This window comes from Sinocyclocheilus grahami, unplaced genomic scaffold (genome assembly GCF_001515645.1).
Source record: "Sinocyclocheilus grahami isolate Dianchi unplaced genomic scaffold, SAMN03320097.WGS_v1.1 scaffold70.1, whole genome shotgun sequence".
Taxonomy (NCBI): domain Eukaryota; kingdom Metazoa; phylum Chordata; class Actinopteri; order Cypriniformes; family Cyprinidae; genus Sinocyclocheilus; species Sinocyclocheilus grahami.
The window spans coordinates 301,672-317,115 of NW_015505249.1; the positions used below are offsets into that span (position 1 = coordinate 301,672).

The window sequence follows — 15,444 nt, forward strand, 5'->3', positions numbered from 1 at the left end:
TCTAATGTAACACCCAGATTTTTGACTGTAGAGGAAGTAACCGTGCATCCGTCTAGTTGTAAATTGTAATCCAAGAGATTCTGTGTACTGTTTTTTTTTTTTTTTGGTCTAAGTAATATCTCTGTCTTATCCGAATTTAATAGGAGAAAATTATTGGTCATCCAATCTTTTATATTTTTAACACATTCTGTTAGCTTAGATAGTTTAGAAGTTTCATCAGCTCTTTTTGAGATATATAGTTGAGTATCATCGGCATAACAGTGGAAACTAATCCCGTATTTTCAAATAATATTACCAAGGGGCAACATGTATATCGAAAATAGCAGAGGACCTAGGACAGATCCTTGTGGCACTCCATATTTTACTGGTGATAATTGAGATGACTCCCCATTTAAATGAACAAAGTGGTAGCGATCGGACAGGTAGGATCTAAACCATCTTAAAGCCTGCCCTTGAATACCTGTATAGTTTTGTAATCGATCTATGAGTATGTCATGATCTATAGTGTCAAACGTAGCACTAAGATCAAGTAAAACTAGCAATGAGATACAGCCTTGGTCTCCAGCAACAGGCCTCTTGGCTCTCAACACCCATGGCTTAGAGATGGGCTGATAATAGTGCTCACAGGAAATGATTTAGCTTGTCACTGTAATTAAGGCCTCTTTGCAAATGGGATCGAATTTCCTTTAGTAGTTTGTGTGTTTTCACTGATGGTTGTTTTGGTTGCAGAGAGCTCTGTAAGCAGCTTTGAACAGACTAATGAGCCAATTGATGACAACGATTCTTCAACGATGTCTGATGAACTCAGTTCAGGGTCACCAGGTAGAGGTGTTGCAAATAGGACCCAATGCCCTTTAGTAGTTTGAATGTTTTCACTGATGGTGATTTGGTCTGTTTGATTGCAGAGAGCTCTGTAAGCAGCTTTGAACAGACTGATGAGCCAATTGATGACAAGAAGTCTTCAACGCAGATGTCTGTTAAACTCGTTTCAGGGTCACCAGGAAGAGGAGGTCATGTTGTTCCAAACCCAAAAGACTTTGGTTAATCTGTTAAAAACAAAGTAAAATTTTTTTATAATGTAACCTGAGAAGTTTCTGTCCCTCCAGTTAAAGTCCATACCTAAATTACGAACACAAATATTGAGTCGTTGTCGAAAAATATCTCTTCACAAGACTCAATTCATGTGGATTAGTTTTGCGATGCCTTTTTGGATCTTCCAAGTTTTGGTTGCATGGACTTTTAATGAAGGGACAGAAAACTCTCAAGATGAATTAAAAGAGGGTGAGTAAATGCAGACAAAATTTCCATTTCACACTTTTACACAGAAACGGTGATACACAAATCCTCTATGTGGCAGTGTTTATTCATATGTCTATTCATATACGTGTGTGAATTGTTTACTTCTTTATTAGTCTTCCCATTAATGCCATTATATTTTTCATTCAGACTGGTTCGCAAACACAGTACGATCACAGATACAAGAGCCGAGATTTTTTGCATGAACCAATCACAGCCGACTACAACCATATCCATATGATTGGATAGTCATATCCAATCATATCGCAATGGAAGCATGTCTCCTCTCACATGACTTTTCCCCATTCTTTCTTAATTACCCCCACACCAAACACACCACTCCCTTTAGGGAGTCTGTTAAGACAGGCTTCACACTGCGAGGCTTAGTGCTCAATTCCGATGTCCTCAATTTTTGCAGTATATAACACAGATGGGTGATAAAGTATATTTCACAATAAAGCACTGTAGCTATTGTTAGTTGGTTTCTATCAGTGGTGTCGGTTTCATGTAACATTGCCAACTGCTGTATCATATTTCATCTATCATCCCTCACAAGCACCATAAAGTGTATTTATGCATTATAAATATCCTGAAGCTTGAATCTGAATTCCTTTAATATTACATAATCTCCATCAAATCCTTTTTGCAAATGTGTCCTCCTCTTAATTATTGTCTGATTGTATCATGGCTGAGAGTTTCCACTAATGGTCTTTTGTATTAATTACAGATTTTCACTGTGTTCCGCCTCTTAATCTAAACAGCATTAATCTGAACTCTTCGTCAACACATAACAGTAATATGCAACACAATCACATGGCAATTCATAACTATAACCACTGACAGTTAGGATATATGTTTAGGGGACCACTATTATTTTTTTTGTAATAATGGTATGTTTTTGTATGATTTATGTTGTAAAAATACATTCAATATCGCCTCCTCATAGAATACTTACATTTTCAGATTGGTAATAATATTCAGGGTACATTGACTTAATCTACAAACTAAACCATTCACTGAGTCATTCAACATATGTACTGTAGCTGTTCATGTGTTAAAATTTATTTTGTTATTGTCTGGTTGTAGTATGAGAAATTTACTTGTGTTTTGTGTTGGTTACAGGTCCTGACTGCTTTTTACCTCCTATGGGTGGGTTTTTAGGCCATAATGAGAGGTCTCAACCATTGAATATGAGCAGTACTCCAGATACAGCATCATACGATCACAAAACTGCACCAATCTCTGACACATTAAACATCTTAGAAGAGTCTGTTGTCTTCCTCAAAGGCCTGCTGGTCACACGCGTCATGCCCTCATTCTACATCTTCATCATCCTCATTAGTTTGCCCCTGAACACTGTGGCTTTGGTGGCATTCACCTGTAAGATTCGAGAGAAGAAACCAGCTGTGATCTACATGTCTCACCTGGCGTGTGTGGATGTGCTCTTTACCCTGCTGCTGCCTCTGAAGATCCACTACCAGCTGAATGCTTCAGATTGGGTGTTTGGTGAGGCAGCGTGTCGTGTGCTCAGTGCAGCTTACTACTGCTACATGTACTGCTCCATACTGCTGATGATGTGCATGAGTGTGGACAGGCTGCTGGCCGTGGTGTTTCCCATCGCCTCTCTGACCTGGAGGAGCACAAGGAAAGCTACATGTGTATGTGTGCTGGTCTGGCTGCTTGCACTCGCTGGTACAGTGCCGCTTCTCTCAGTGAGTCAAACAGTTAAGACTGAGAATGTGGGTGTCACCTGCCATGATGTGCTACGCCAAAATGACCCTACAGTAGTGTATTATGTGTACTTGTTTTCCATCCTCTCCTGCCTCTACTTCTTCTTGCCTCTGGTCGTGACTTTTGTGAGCTACTCCACCATCATATATGCACTTAGTGCAAAATCTGATCGCTTAACATCATCTTCATCTTCAGACAAGCGAAAGAGAGCTGTTATTATGGCTGTTGCTGTGCTGATTGAGTTTGTGGTGTGCTTTGCTTCAACCAATGTCATCCTGTTGTACCACTGTGTTTATTTAGCTAATGGAGACCACCGTGAGGGAGATTCATCATATGCGGCTTATCTGTTGGCTGTGTGTTTGGGGAGCGCAAGTGTTTTTCTGGACCCTCTGCTGTACTACTACGGCTCGTCTCAATGCAGAAAGCAGATCCGCTCTGTGTTTTGGTGCAAGAAAGCAAAAAAAAAGAACAAAAAAGCTGTCAAACACATGAAATCCTCTCACTGCACTACAGCTGCACAGTAAAAATAAAAACAAAAAACAAAGATGATCTCTCTTAAAACAACAGCTAGACATATTCTGAGCTGCATCTCTGATTGCTTGACAAGTTCACTGCAAGTCCTCGAAATAATTAAAAATGGAGAACAAAAAAGTTTATGAGTGACATTTTTAGGCTGGTCTGCCTCAGCAGTCCAACAACACTCATCAATGTCAAAATGTTTAGAGATGGCCAATCAAATAAAAGTACAGTAGTTGGGGTTCACAGAAGCAGAGCATAAATGTAAACGCAAAACGTCAGCATTAACGTTAAAACAGAGCGAGATGTAAATAGCAAAATCATTTAATAGTGTTTGACAGTTGTTTTACGATAGAAATGTTAAACACGGCCGACAGTAATATCCAGCGACGCAAACTACTGAATTTGTTTCTCAAATATGGCCATTTTGAATTGAATTTAAAGTGTCTTTACAATTAATGTAATTCCTGAATGTAACAAGCCAAGAAAAGTTTTGCGTCTTCTACATATTAGGCATACAAATTAAAGTGCTTGTGTGCATATTTACATAAAATATTATTTGCAACAGAATATACAAGAATTTACTTCACTGTTTTATCTATGCTTTAAGGGAAAACAGGCCCCCATTCCCAACGTGTTGGTGTTCATCGTCTCTGTATGCACACTTACAGTATATTAACACTATGTAGCTATTGTGTTGTGTCAATGAAGGTTGTTGGAGAATATTGTTGATAATGCATATTATTTATATATTATTATAGACATTAATGCATGTCATCCATATCACTCTGTTAAAAATATATATTAATAATAAATAAAACCTATAATACCATTTGACTGAAGCCATTTGATCATTAATAGTATTCATGCCTACATTCATACAGAGACTGCCATGGTGGATTCTAACTTGAGTTTAGATGCTGTTGCGTTTCATATTCATACAAACCTGTGTTAAAACAGGGTAAAACTATTAACTGAATTAATTAATATATGTCTGAAATTACAATACCCTCACTAACACAGACGGAGCAAATTTGCACCCTTTTTTCAAAGAGATGCACCATCCAGATGAAAAAATTAAAATAGTGCATAGAGGTCTTCAGGAGTCACACCCAAACAACCAACATCATTCATAATTTATCTCTTAATAACTGCAATCGATTGAGGCTGAAGGATCCAGTGATATCATTATTTCACACTCAAATATCAAGAACAACACCTTCATCTCAACGCCTCCATCTAGGCTTCTCAAATATTACCATTTTAAGTTGTTCTAATGTACATTTAATAGAATTAAAAACTGCCAGCTGATCGGTAATCAGATTGCTTTTAATTATAGTTGTGCACACATGCACTGCAGGCAATGGTAAGTACTGTAGTTTAACCATTAACCATTTAAAGGGTTAGTTCACCCAAAAATGAAAATTAGCCCATGTTTTACTCAGCTTCAACTTACTTTACTTCACCTCCTGTAGAGAATCAATGCGTTTTTGTAAGAAAAATATATTTATAATGTAATAAACACTTTTCGCTAACTTCCGCTAACTATCGTACGTGCAATGACGTACGGGCGGATGACGTAGGATGTATGCGTAGCGCATGCGCTGGTGAGAAGTGCCGAACGCGGAAGCGAGGAGGAGAGACAGCAAAACAAAATGCCAGTCATGAATTGGAGGTACAAAACGAGGTTTTGTAAAGAAAAATGTCGGAGGATTTCGATATAAGCCAAGAGGAGACTGGTTTTCCTTTGCTAAAGTAAGGAAACGTTGCTTCCTTTGCTCCTGTAAACAAATATTGGTTCTCACGAGACATATCTCAGCATATTCTCACCGGCGCATGCGCCAAGCATACGTCCTACATAATCCGCCCGGAACTACTTGCGTGTACGACAGCGGAAGTTAGAGAAAACTGTTTCTAACGTTTTAAATATGGATATTTTTCTTACAAAAACACATAAATTTGCAACAGGATGCCTTTATTCACCCCTGGAGCTGTGTGAGGCACGTTTTATTATGGATGGAGGCACTTTATTGGACTTATTTTGGACTGTTGAACAAAAACACCCACCCACTGCCATTATAAAGCTTGAAAAAGCTAGGACATTTTTAAAATATAACTCAGATTAGATTCGTCTGAAAGAAGAAAGTCATATACACCTAGGATGCCTTGAGGGTGGATTTTGCCAGTTCTTGTTGATATGATATGAGTTGTTTTAGAATTATTTATATGCTATTATAGTATTCATTAATGTTTTGTATTTTCAGTATTATTTTAATTTTTAGTAATTGTTATCAGTGTTGGGTAAGTTACTCTAAAAAAGTAATTAATTACTAGTTACTAATTACATCTTCAACAAAGGAATTGGATTACTGTACAAATTACTCTCTCCAAAAAGTATTTAATTACTTATTACTAATTACTTTCTAAATCCTATATCAAAGTTAATGAATGATACAAGGATATACATGAAATGGTTCTTTTAATTCTTTCAAATAAATAATAGATAACTACATAAATTATTCTGGTCACACTTTAGATTAGGGTCCAATTCTCACTATTAACTATCTATTAAATATGAACTAACTATATACTTTTGCCTCAATATACTCCTAATTACTGCTTATTATTAATACTTAGTAAAGTAGTTGCTAAATTTAAATATTGGGTAGGATTAAGGATTTAGAATAAGGTCTTGCAGAATAAGACATTAATATGTGCTTTTTAAGTAATAATAAACAGCCAATATCCCAGTAATATTCATGCTAATAACCAAGTTAATAGTGAGAATTGGACACTAAAGTGTTACTAATATTTTTATTGACTCACCAAAGTGAGAAGGATACATAAAAAGCATGCATTTTAAGGTTAGACTTTAAATTTTGATGTTAAATCCACTATTGTATTGTATTGTATATAAATGTTCTACAGTCTAGTATTATTCTTTTGATTTATTTATTGTTTTCAATGTTATTGTTTAATATAAATTATATTGTTTACAGTATGTCCATAAATTATTACTTATGCTGTGTGTTATATGTTTTGCAGGCCTACCTGTACTAATACAATGTGTTCCACTCCATTCCTGTATATGGCTGAAAAGACAATACTCTCACAAACACATGTATTGAGCAAATTTGCACCCATTTCTTGGAAATTAAACAAACTCACAAGTGAAAACAAGAAAAACAAAATATATTGTTCATCCTATTAATACAAAGACCTTTAAAATTAACAGATTGACAATAGGCTTTAAGGTGAGGGGATGTTTTGCAGAGCAGAAAATGTATTGTGGCATTTATGCTGTGCTTTGCACCAACCAATGGAATCTTGTTGTACCACTGCAAGAAAAACAAAATATATTGTTCATCCTATTAATACAAAGACCTTTAAAATTTGATTTTTTAAATTTGAAACAGATTGACAATAGGCTTTAAGGTGAGGGGATGTTTTGCAGAGCAGAAAATGTATTGTGGCATTTATGCTGTGCTTTGCACCAACCAATGGAATCTTGTTGTACCACTGTTCGTTTTGCCACCGGAAGCATGCGATGAGGAGGGGAAATATTACCTGATGGCTGTGTGTTTGGGGAGCGCAAGTGTTTTTCTGGACCCTCCGTTATATTACTATGGCTCGTCTCAATGCAGAGAGCAGATCCGCTCTCTGATCTGGTGGAGGAAGACAAAACGCAAGTTTTTTTCTGGACCCTCCGTTATATTACTATGGCTCGTCTCAATGCAGAGAGCAGATCCGCTCTCTGATCTGGTGGAGGAAGACAAAAAGCACAAACACACCATCAAACACAAACAGTCAAACAAAATCCTCTAACCTGAGCTGCGAGTATACTGCAAGTGTCTGTTAATTACGCCTTGATTTCTCATTCGCTCTGTAGGTTGTAGCAATGAATAGGAATGAATTTGGGTTCAGTGGAGGGTGGGGCGGAAGACAAAAAGCACAAACACACCATCAAACACAAACAGTCAAACAAAATCCTCTAACCTGAGCTGCGAGTATACTGCGAGTGTCTGTTAATTACGCCTTGATTTCTCATTCGCTCTGTAGGTTGTAGCAATGAATAGGAATGAATTTGGGTTCAGTGGAGGGTGGGGGACCCAGTGATGTCACAGTATATAAATCCAAGCCTCTCCTCACAGAAAAGACTGAGCACTCAGAGAGTGAAGAAGCAGTGTCTGTACAGAGGTTTGTACAGTTTAGAAAGTGATCTCTGATCGGTACTCATGGGGGTCAAAACTATCTTGTTTTCCATTATTCTTCTGCATGTATGCACTGCCACCTTTAACGGTAAGTACATCAGTGCAGTAGTGCATGTCAGAAGTTTGACTTTAAATCGCAGTCTTTTGATAGTGTTTAACTATGTAGATGAAACCTTGACTGTATCATATTATGTGTGTAAGTAAGCTTGTTTTGTGTATTGCTGGTTTAAATTGTGTGATAGCTTAAAGAAAGATTTTTTTTTTACTTTAAATTTGCTTCTTTTTCATATACTATGGTATCATTTTTATTTACTATGGTATTTGTTTTACTTTAAACTGGCTTCATTTTCATATACTGTGGTATTTGTATGGTACTCAAATTACCATATTAACTTCAAAACACCATATTACCATGACACAAACAACATAGTAATACGTTTTCTATGTACACAGGTGAATATATGTGTGGTTATGCAAAAACAAGTGTAAACAACAAATTTAAACAGAAATTTAAATTCAGTGAGGCGTTGTATGTCTTGGAACAACAAGGTTAAACTACACTTAAAAGATAGTTTAGCAAAATTTAAAATTTCTTTCATAATTTACTCACCCTTATTGTCGTTCCAAACATGCATGAATTTCTTTAACCTTTCAAAAATAAAAGAAGAGATTTTGAGAAATGTCATAATTTTTGTCAACAATATTCACAAGCTGTTTTATTGACGATTTTTAAAACCCTGATTGATCGATTAGCCTACATGAGTCATTCATTTTTATTAAAGTTGTTCTGATTTTTTCAGCATGTCTTCTGATATTCATTCATGTTTATTTCATGCTGTAGAAAAGAGGAAAAAATGATTGATTCACATGCCACTTTAACTGAGGTGAATACAATGATCTCACACTATATTAAAGAGCAGGAAAACACATTTATTGTTTGTGTTTCATGACAAAATTGACAGAATTTAATTGATTTGTGTTATATTAAAAGTGACATGCCCTATAATGCGTCATGCCCTATATTAAAAGTAAAAAAAAACATGCTTGCGATTACTAGGTGGCTGGTGCGCTACAAATAAAGAACGTCAAATATTATTTCCAAGCATTTATACCATCAGTAAAACAGCTTGTGAATAGTCATGTAATATTATTTACCTCAGAAAAGTCAACGATAAGGAGCATTGGAGCCCACATTAACCTATAACCTTTGGAGGGGCCCATACACATGATTTTTCCATATGGGCCCAGAACTAAGGGCCACTGAACCGACTGCTAAGAGGTGGGCTGCTAATAGTGCTCACAGGAAGTGATTTAGCTAAACATTGTAAATGGGACCCAATTCCCTTAAGTAGCTTGTGTGTTTTCACTGATGGTGTTTTGGCCTGTTTGGTTGCAGAGAGCTCTGTAAGCAGCTTTGAACAGACTGATGAGCCCGTTGATGACAAGTCTTCAACCCAGATGTCTGATGAACTCAGTTCAAGGTTACCAGGTAGAGGTGGGGTTTACCGCAATTTTGCTGTCATGTTGTTCCAAACCCAAAAGACTTTCGTTAATTTGTGAAACACAAAGTTAAAAAAAATTATATTTTAACCTGAGAAGTTTCGCTCCCTCCAATGAATGTCTACACCTAAATTACGAACACAAAAATAAAGTGTGTTCATCATATACATGTCACGGTGCGTGCGGGGAGATGAAGCGAGGACTCAATCGCTGGAGAAATGGTATTTTATTTTAGTAAAAAATGAAACAAAAACAAACTCAAACCACCCCGAGGGGGAAAAACAGACAGGCAGAGCTAAAGCTGCACACATGCAGACACGAAACACACACAATGAGAAATGACGGATCAGCACAGGACGGCAGACACAAGGAGAATAAATAGGAACCAAACGAGGAGGCTAACGAGGGAGACACAGGTGGAGCAACTAAAACAGAGGTAAAGGTAAATAACGAGGTAACAAGATGGGAGGGGCCAGACAATAGACAGGAGAGAGCACATGGCAACAGACAACCACAACACAAGCCATGTGCTCCCAGAACACAGTCATCTGGTGGCCCTCCTGGGCACACCGGCTGAAGACTGTGACAATACAGCCAGGGAACGTATCTCTTCACAAGACTTAATTAAAGCAGATTAAATGGTTCAATTCATATGGATTCATTTTATGAAGTCTTTTTGAATCTTCCAAGTGCTGGTTGTGTAGACTTTCAATGGATGGACCGAAACCTCTCAGGTTTCATTAAAAGATGAAGTTGAATCTTGATGAAAATCTTGTGTTTTTTTAACCACATGAGGGTAAGTTTATGTGAGTAAGTTCTAAGTTTACATCTTGCATCAATTGTTAAAATGCCACTGCTTGAGTTTATCTGATTAAAAGCAGAAGGGACATGTAACAGTTGTCTAGTCGTGTCATACATGTCTTTTGCAATATTTAGATAACGTTTCACTTCCACATTTGTTAATGTAACAGTGGGAGGCATGACAACGGAGTTGGAGGATCCAAATGCAAGGCTTTATTAAGAGTGTAGTAACAACATTCAGGGTCAAAACACCAGCAAACAATGCCAATGGCAGAGGCAAGGCAACAGAGTACAGTAATCCAAACAGCAGGCAATTGTCAGGGCAGGCAGCAAACAATCAAAAACCAGATAGACAGTCTGAAGGCAAAACACAGCCAAGGAAAAACAATGAACCAGGGAAATTAGGAATAGGCTACAGGTTAATTATAATAATAACAACAGGTTATTATTAGGTCTATTTTTAACATGATGCACAGAAGCTGTAATAAATTTATCCTGTTGGTATATTGTGTTCACATTTGATCAATTCTGAATGTTCTAAGCTGTTGATGATAAACACAAAGCACAATAATAATTATAATAAGTATGTCATTGCATGCAATCAATTCACAAGTGTAAAACATAAGTTTACTTACTCCAACAGTACTATTTACAGTAGATGGCCTTGTATTTTGACTGGAGTTAAGATAAACATGTTCTTCAAGGCCTCTTATGAGACGTTTAACTGAGGTCCTGACTCTCTATGGTCATTAAAAATCCCATGGCACTTCTCATACAGCAATACACAATAACGCGCTACATACCTCATTCATTCATTATAGCAAACGTGTCAGTCGACTTTATTTGTCTGGTAATGCCATCAAAACTTAAAGGTAGGGTAGGGGATTTCGGAAAGGCTAGCGATAGCAAGTTAACTTTTAAAGCAAGATCCCCATAAGCCACGCCTCCCCCAAAACACACAAACACACTTAGGCAGACCAGAGACTAACCTGCGACACGATTACAAACGGCGTTAGTGGAGGATTGAATGCAACACTGTCAGATTACCTCATGTCTCATTCAACAGTGAGAAAACATCACAGTACAAAGAGCATAATATTACAATAATAGCACCTTCCATTCTCGCTGGAATGCGCTGATGACGTATAATTTCTGTGCAAACAGGGTGCGCAGAGGTATGCAAACACATATCTGACATGCAGGCAGGACAGCCTTTCATAATGTTCGGACCGAATATTTGATTGGACGAACATTTTATGGTCCTACGACTTCCACAGATGATATAAATAAATATAAATACATTTATACCATTAATATATTTATGCCAACCCCTCAGAGAACCTCAGATGATGCCAACGCTGAAACAACATATAGAACTACCAAATTTTGCTATAAGTTTGATTGCAACATATAATAATTGCTGTTAATATTGTTCATAGTCTGATGGATTATGTCTTTAACTGATTTTTCCGCACATTTCTGCCATATGTACATTTACTGACATAGTCACCACTGATAAGCTACTACTAAATATATTGTAGAAACATATTGTACAGCTGCTTTGCAATGATTTGTATCATGAAAAACGCTATACAAATAAACTTGAATTGAATTATAGCACTTAACTTAGTGATTGCTATTGAGATGTGAAGATATTTTCAACAAGCATAACAAAAATCTTTTTACCCTGCCTTTAATGTTTTGTTTTGTTTGTTACAGCTGGTTCTGGACGCAACATCTCTGTTATGACAGAGACCTATGAGACAAGAGAAAATGATTCCTTTTCGGATGGGATGCTGTATGGAAATGATTCCAGAGACTATTTTGGAGGCTATGCTCTAAATTATGCCAGAAACTTTTCCATATTCTCATCCGTTCTCGATTCCATAGCAGTGTTTCCAGGTAAAGTTTCCAGACCTCCAGAAGCAATTTGTAACATCTAAGCTCTTCATGTGATATGTGATGTGAAATCGTCACTACAGTTCATAATCAAATTTTTACTCCAAAAGGAAATGCTATGCATATTGTACAGTAAATGACTGGACAGTTTTTGAGTATTTAAAGGATTTGAGGATATTTTAAATATTCTGGAATCACAGGTGAAGCAAACAACTCTAGAAGTCATACAGAAAACATAGGTTCTGATTCATTATTTTTACTGTAAACTAATTTTTTTTCTTGGATGAATTGCTTAGACCAACACCATCACCCTAAAAGCTTTCAACACGTTTTTTTTTAACCCCGGGTTATCGTTGTCCTAAATCCAGCTGCTTTTAACTCTGGGTAAAGGAACATTTCACACTTATAACATAAAAGTGAGGTGGGCCGTGCTTTTTACCTGGGGTTATAAAACTTTGCCCAGAGTGGAGTTAGCATTGATTTTGCGGTGTAAAACTTGTACAGTGTAAAACGATGCAATGTTATAATCTTATGCGTAGATACATAAAAACATACACGCTATCGCGTGCCTCATAATCACGTGCTTTGGACAGTCACAGAAACACAGCGTGCAAACAGTTACAGCATCTGAGGGGGAAATGTCAAATGGTGATTGAATTTGAGTGAAGAAGAGAGTATTTCATTCTTATCTTTACAGTGCGAAATATCTATTCAGGAAAACTTGGTAGTACAATTGTCATTATATAATATGAGGATGAATAATGTCATTAACCATCCATTCAATGACACTAACATCACAAAAATTAACAATAAAATGTTAACCCAGTGTTTAGGAATGTACAGAGTGAAACGTCCACATATGAATAGGCTGCATTAATTGTTAACACCGGGTAAATTATGAGCATTGTGAAACTAGAAGCAAGGTAACCCAGGATTCCATTTACCTGGGGTTTAGAATGACTAAGTGTTAGCTATTTCAAGTGTGAAAAGCCTTCTGTTCACCTATATTTATCTGGTGGTGTTGAGAAATTTCACGGTTGTTCTTGTTTTAATTTATTTATTTATTTTTGCATGTTTGTTTACAGATCCAATCATTATCCGTATGCTTGAAGACCAGCCATGTAACAGCACTGATCTGAATGCAGTGGATTGCAACAAGACTACACAGCACACATACAACATCTCAGACGAGTCTGTTGACTTCCTCAAAGGCCTGCTGGTCACACGCGTCATGCCCTCATTCTACATCATCATCATCCTCATTAGTTTGCCCCTGAACACTTTGGCCTTCGTAGCGTTCACCTGTAGGATTCGAGAGAAGAAACCAGCTGTGATCTACATGTCTCACCTGGCATGTGTGGACCTGCTCTTCACCCTGCTGCTGCCTCTGAAGATCCACTACCAGCTGAACGCTTCAGATTGGGTGTTCGGTGAGGCGGCGTGTCGTGTGCTCAGTGCAGCTTACTACTGCTACATGTACTGCTCCATACTGCTGATGATGAGCATGAGTGTGGACAGGCTGCTGGCCGTGGTGTTTCCCATCGCCTCTCTGACCTGGAGGAGCACAAGGAAAGCCACATGTGTGTGTGTGCTGGTCTGGCTGCTGGCGCTCGCTGGTACAGTGCCACTTCTCTCCATAACACAAACATTCAAGATAAAGGATGTATGTGTGTGTGTGCTGGTCTGGCTGCTGGCGCTTGCTGGTACAGTACCACTTCTCTCCATAACACAAACATTCAAGATAAAGGATGTGGGCGTCCCCTGCCATGACGTGCTGTATCACACACAGGTGTATGCATACCTGTTCTCCATCCTCTCCTGCCTCTACTTCCTCTTGCCTCTGATCATCACCATAGTGAGTTACTCTACCATCATATATGTGCTCACTACAAAGAATGATCACTTGGCAACATCATACCCAGACAAGCGAAGGAGAGCTGCGATTATGGCTATAGCAGTTCTGATGGAGTTTGTAATGTGCTTTGCACCAACCAATGGCATCTTGTTGTACCACTGTGTTCGTTTAGCCACCGGAGGCAGCAGTGAGGAGGGGAAATACTACCTGGTGGCTGTGTGTTTGGGGAGCGCAAGTGTTTTTCTAGACCCTCTGTTATATTACTATGGCTCGTCTCAATGCAGAGAGCAGATCAGCTCTCTGATCTGGTGGAGGAAGACAAAAAGCATAACCACACCATCAAACACAAACGGTCAAACAAAATCCTCTAACCTGAGCTCCGAGTACAGTCAGGCTCACATTCAGGTGTGAATTGACGGTGTTTTTTTTGGGAAATTTATAAATGCATAGTCTGTGCTAAATGACTGGAATTATGTTTTTTTTTTAATGTTGGTCTTTGCATGTACATAGATATATATATCATATAGCATGTATACAATCATATTGCGCCCCTAAAGCTTGAAAACATTGTATTTTTAACACAACAATTGAAATGCATTTAGTTTGTATCTCAAAAATGAAGGTGTCGATAATGGTGGAGGACTGTCCCGGAAGAGAAATCGTTTAATAAAGTCGTTATTTTTGTTTTCTTGTTTATTTTTGTTTGTAAAATTACAATTAAACCACTGATGTCACATGGACCATTATAACAGCATCCTTGCTGTGTTTCTGTGCCTTGATCGTGGTAGGACCCTTGCTGTCTATGCAGGGTCAGAAAGCTCTCGGATTTTATCAAAAATATATATTAGTTTGTGTTCCAAAGATGAACGAAGGTCTTACAGGTTAAGATCGACATGAGGGTGATTAACTAATGACAGAATTTTCATTTTTGGGTAAATTAACCCTTGAAACATGACCAACAGTAATATCGAGCAATGCAAACTACTCAACTTTTTTCACAAATATGGCTGTTTCCAACTGAATTGACAGTATTTCTGATTCAGGTAGGCTAATTTCTAACTGAATATCACAATATAAGAAACGTTTTGCATCTTCGACATATTACGCATACAAACAACAGTGCATGTGATCATATTTTAAAAGAATATTTGAGAATTTACTTCACCATTTAATCTGCTTTAAGTGAAAAAAGGTCCCACTTCTAAAAGTGTAGGTGTTCATTGTCTCTGTATGCACACTTTTATGTAGCTATTGTGTTGTGTCCATGAAGGTTGTTGGATGATACTGTTCATAATGCATATTATTTACATATTATTATAGACATTAATGCATGTCATCCATATCACTTTATGTAAAAAAAAAAATATTAATAATAAATAAAACCTGTTATCCCATTTGACTGAAGCCATTTGATCAGTGATTGCCTTCATTCTACATTCGCACAGAGACTGCAATAAAGCAGTCCTCTCCACCTTTTCCTGAGTAACCAATGAGCACTGCCATGGTGGATTCTAACTTCTGTTTGGAATGCTTTTGTGTTACATCTTTATGCAAACCCATGTTAAAGGGGTCCTATTATGCTTTTTCACTTTTTCAACTTTAGTTAGTCTGTAATGTTGCTGTTTGAGAATAAAA

At 37.5% G+C, this 15,444-nt stretch overlaps 2 protein-coding genes across 2 annotated transcripts; both read left to right on the top strand.

Moving 5' to 3' along the window:
* Window positions 1-2,057: 2,057 nt before the first annotated feature.
* On the top strand, window positions 2,058-3,551 carry LOC107585424 (proteinase-activated receptor 1-like). Its single transcript, XM_016272444.1, has 2 exons — window positions 2,058-2,089; window positions 2,419-3,551. Exon 2 carries the CDS (start codon window positions 2,442-2,444, stop codon window positions 3,549-3,551), a length of 1,110 nt encoding a protein of 369 aa, XP_016127930.1. The 5' UTR covers window positions 2,058-2,089; window positions 2,419-2,441.
* A 4,162-nt stretch (window positions 3,552-7,713) lies between these two features.
* Window positions 7,714-14,529, top strand: LOC107585382 (proteinase-activated receptor 1-like). Its single transcript, XM_016272389.1, has 5 exons — window positions 7,714-7,842; window positions 9,151-9,243; window positions 11,775-11,957; window positions 13,040-13,601; window positions 13,689-14,529. The coding sequence occupies exons 1-5, from the start codon at window positions 7,779-7,781 to the stop codon at window positions 14,218-14,220; spliced, it is 1,434 nt and encodes a 477-aa protein (XP_016127875.1). The 5' UTR covers window positions 7,714-7,778; the 3' UTR covers window positions 14,221-14,529.
* Window positions 14,530-15,444: the final 915 nt, after the last annotated feature.

What these genes read in the sequence shown, in the direction of transcription:
- LOC107585424 (XM_016272444.1), top strand. Translation starts at nt 2,442, where the DNA reads ATGGGTGGGTTTTTAGGCCATAATGAGAGGTCTCAACCATTGAATATG.
- LOC107585382 (XM_016272389.1), top strand. Translation starts at nt 7,779, where the DNA reads ATGGGGGTCAAAACTATCTTGTTTTCCATTATTCTTCTGCATGTATGC. An exon ending in ATGCACTGCCACCTTTAACG is followed by an intron (nt 7,843 to 9,150) that starts GTAAGTACATCA and finishes GTTTGGTTGCAG; the next exon opens with AGAGCTCTGTAAGCAGCTTT. An exon ending in CTTCTCTCCATAACACAAAC is followed by an intron (nt 13,602 to 13,688) that starts ATTCAAGATAAA and finishes CATAACACAAAC; the next exon opens with ATTCAAGATAAAGGATGTGG.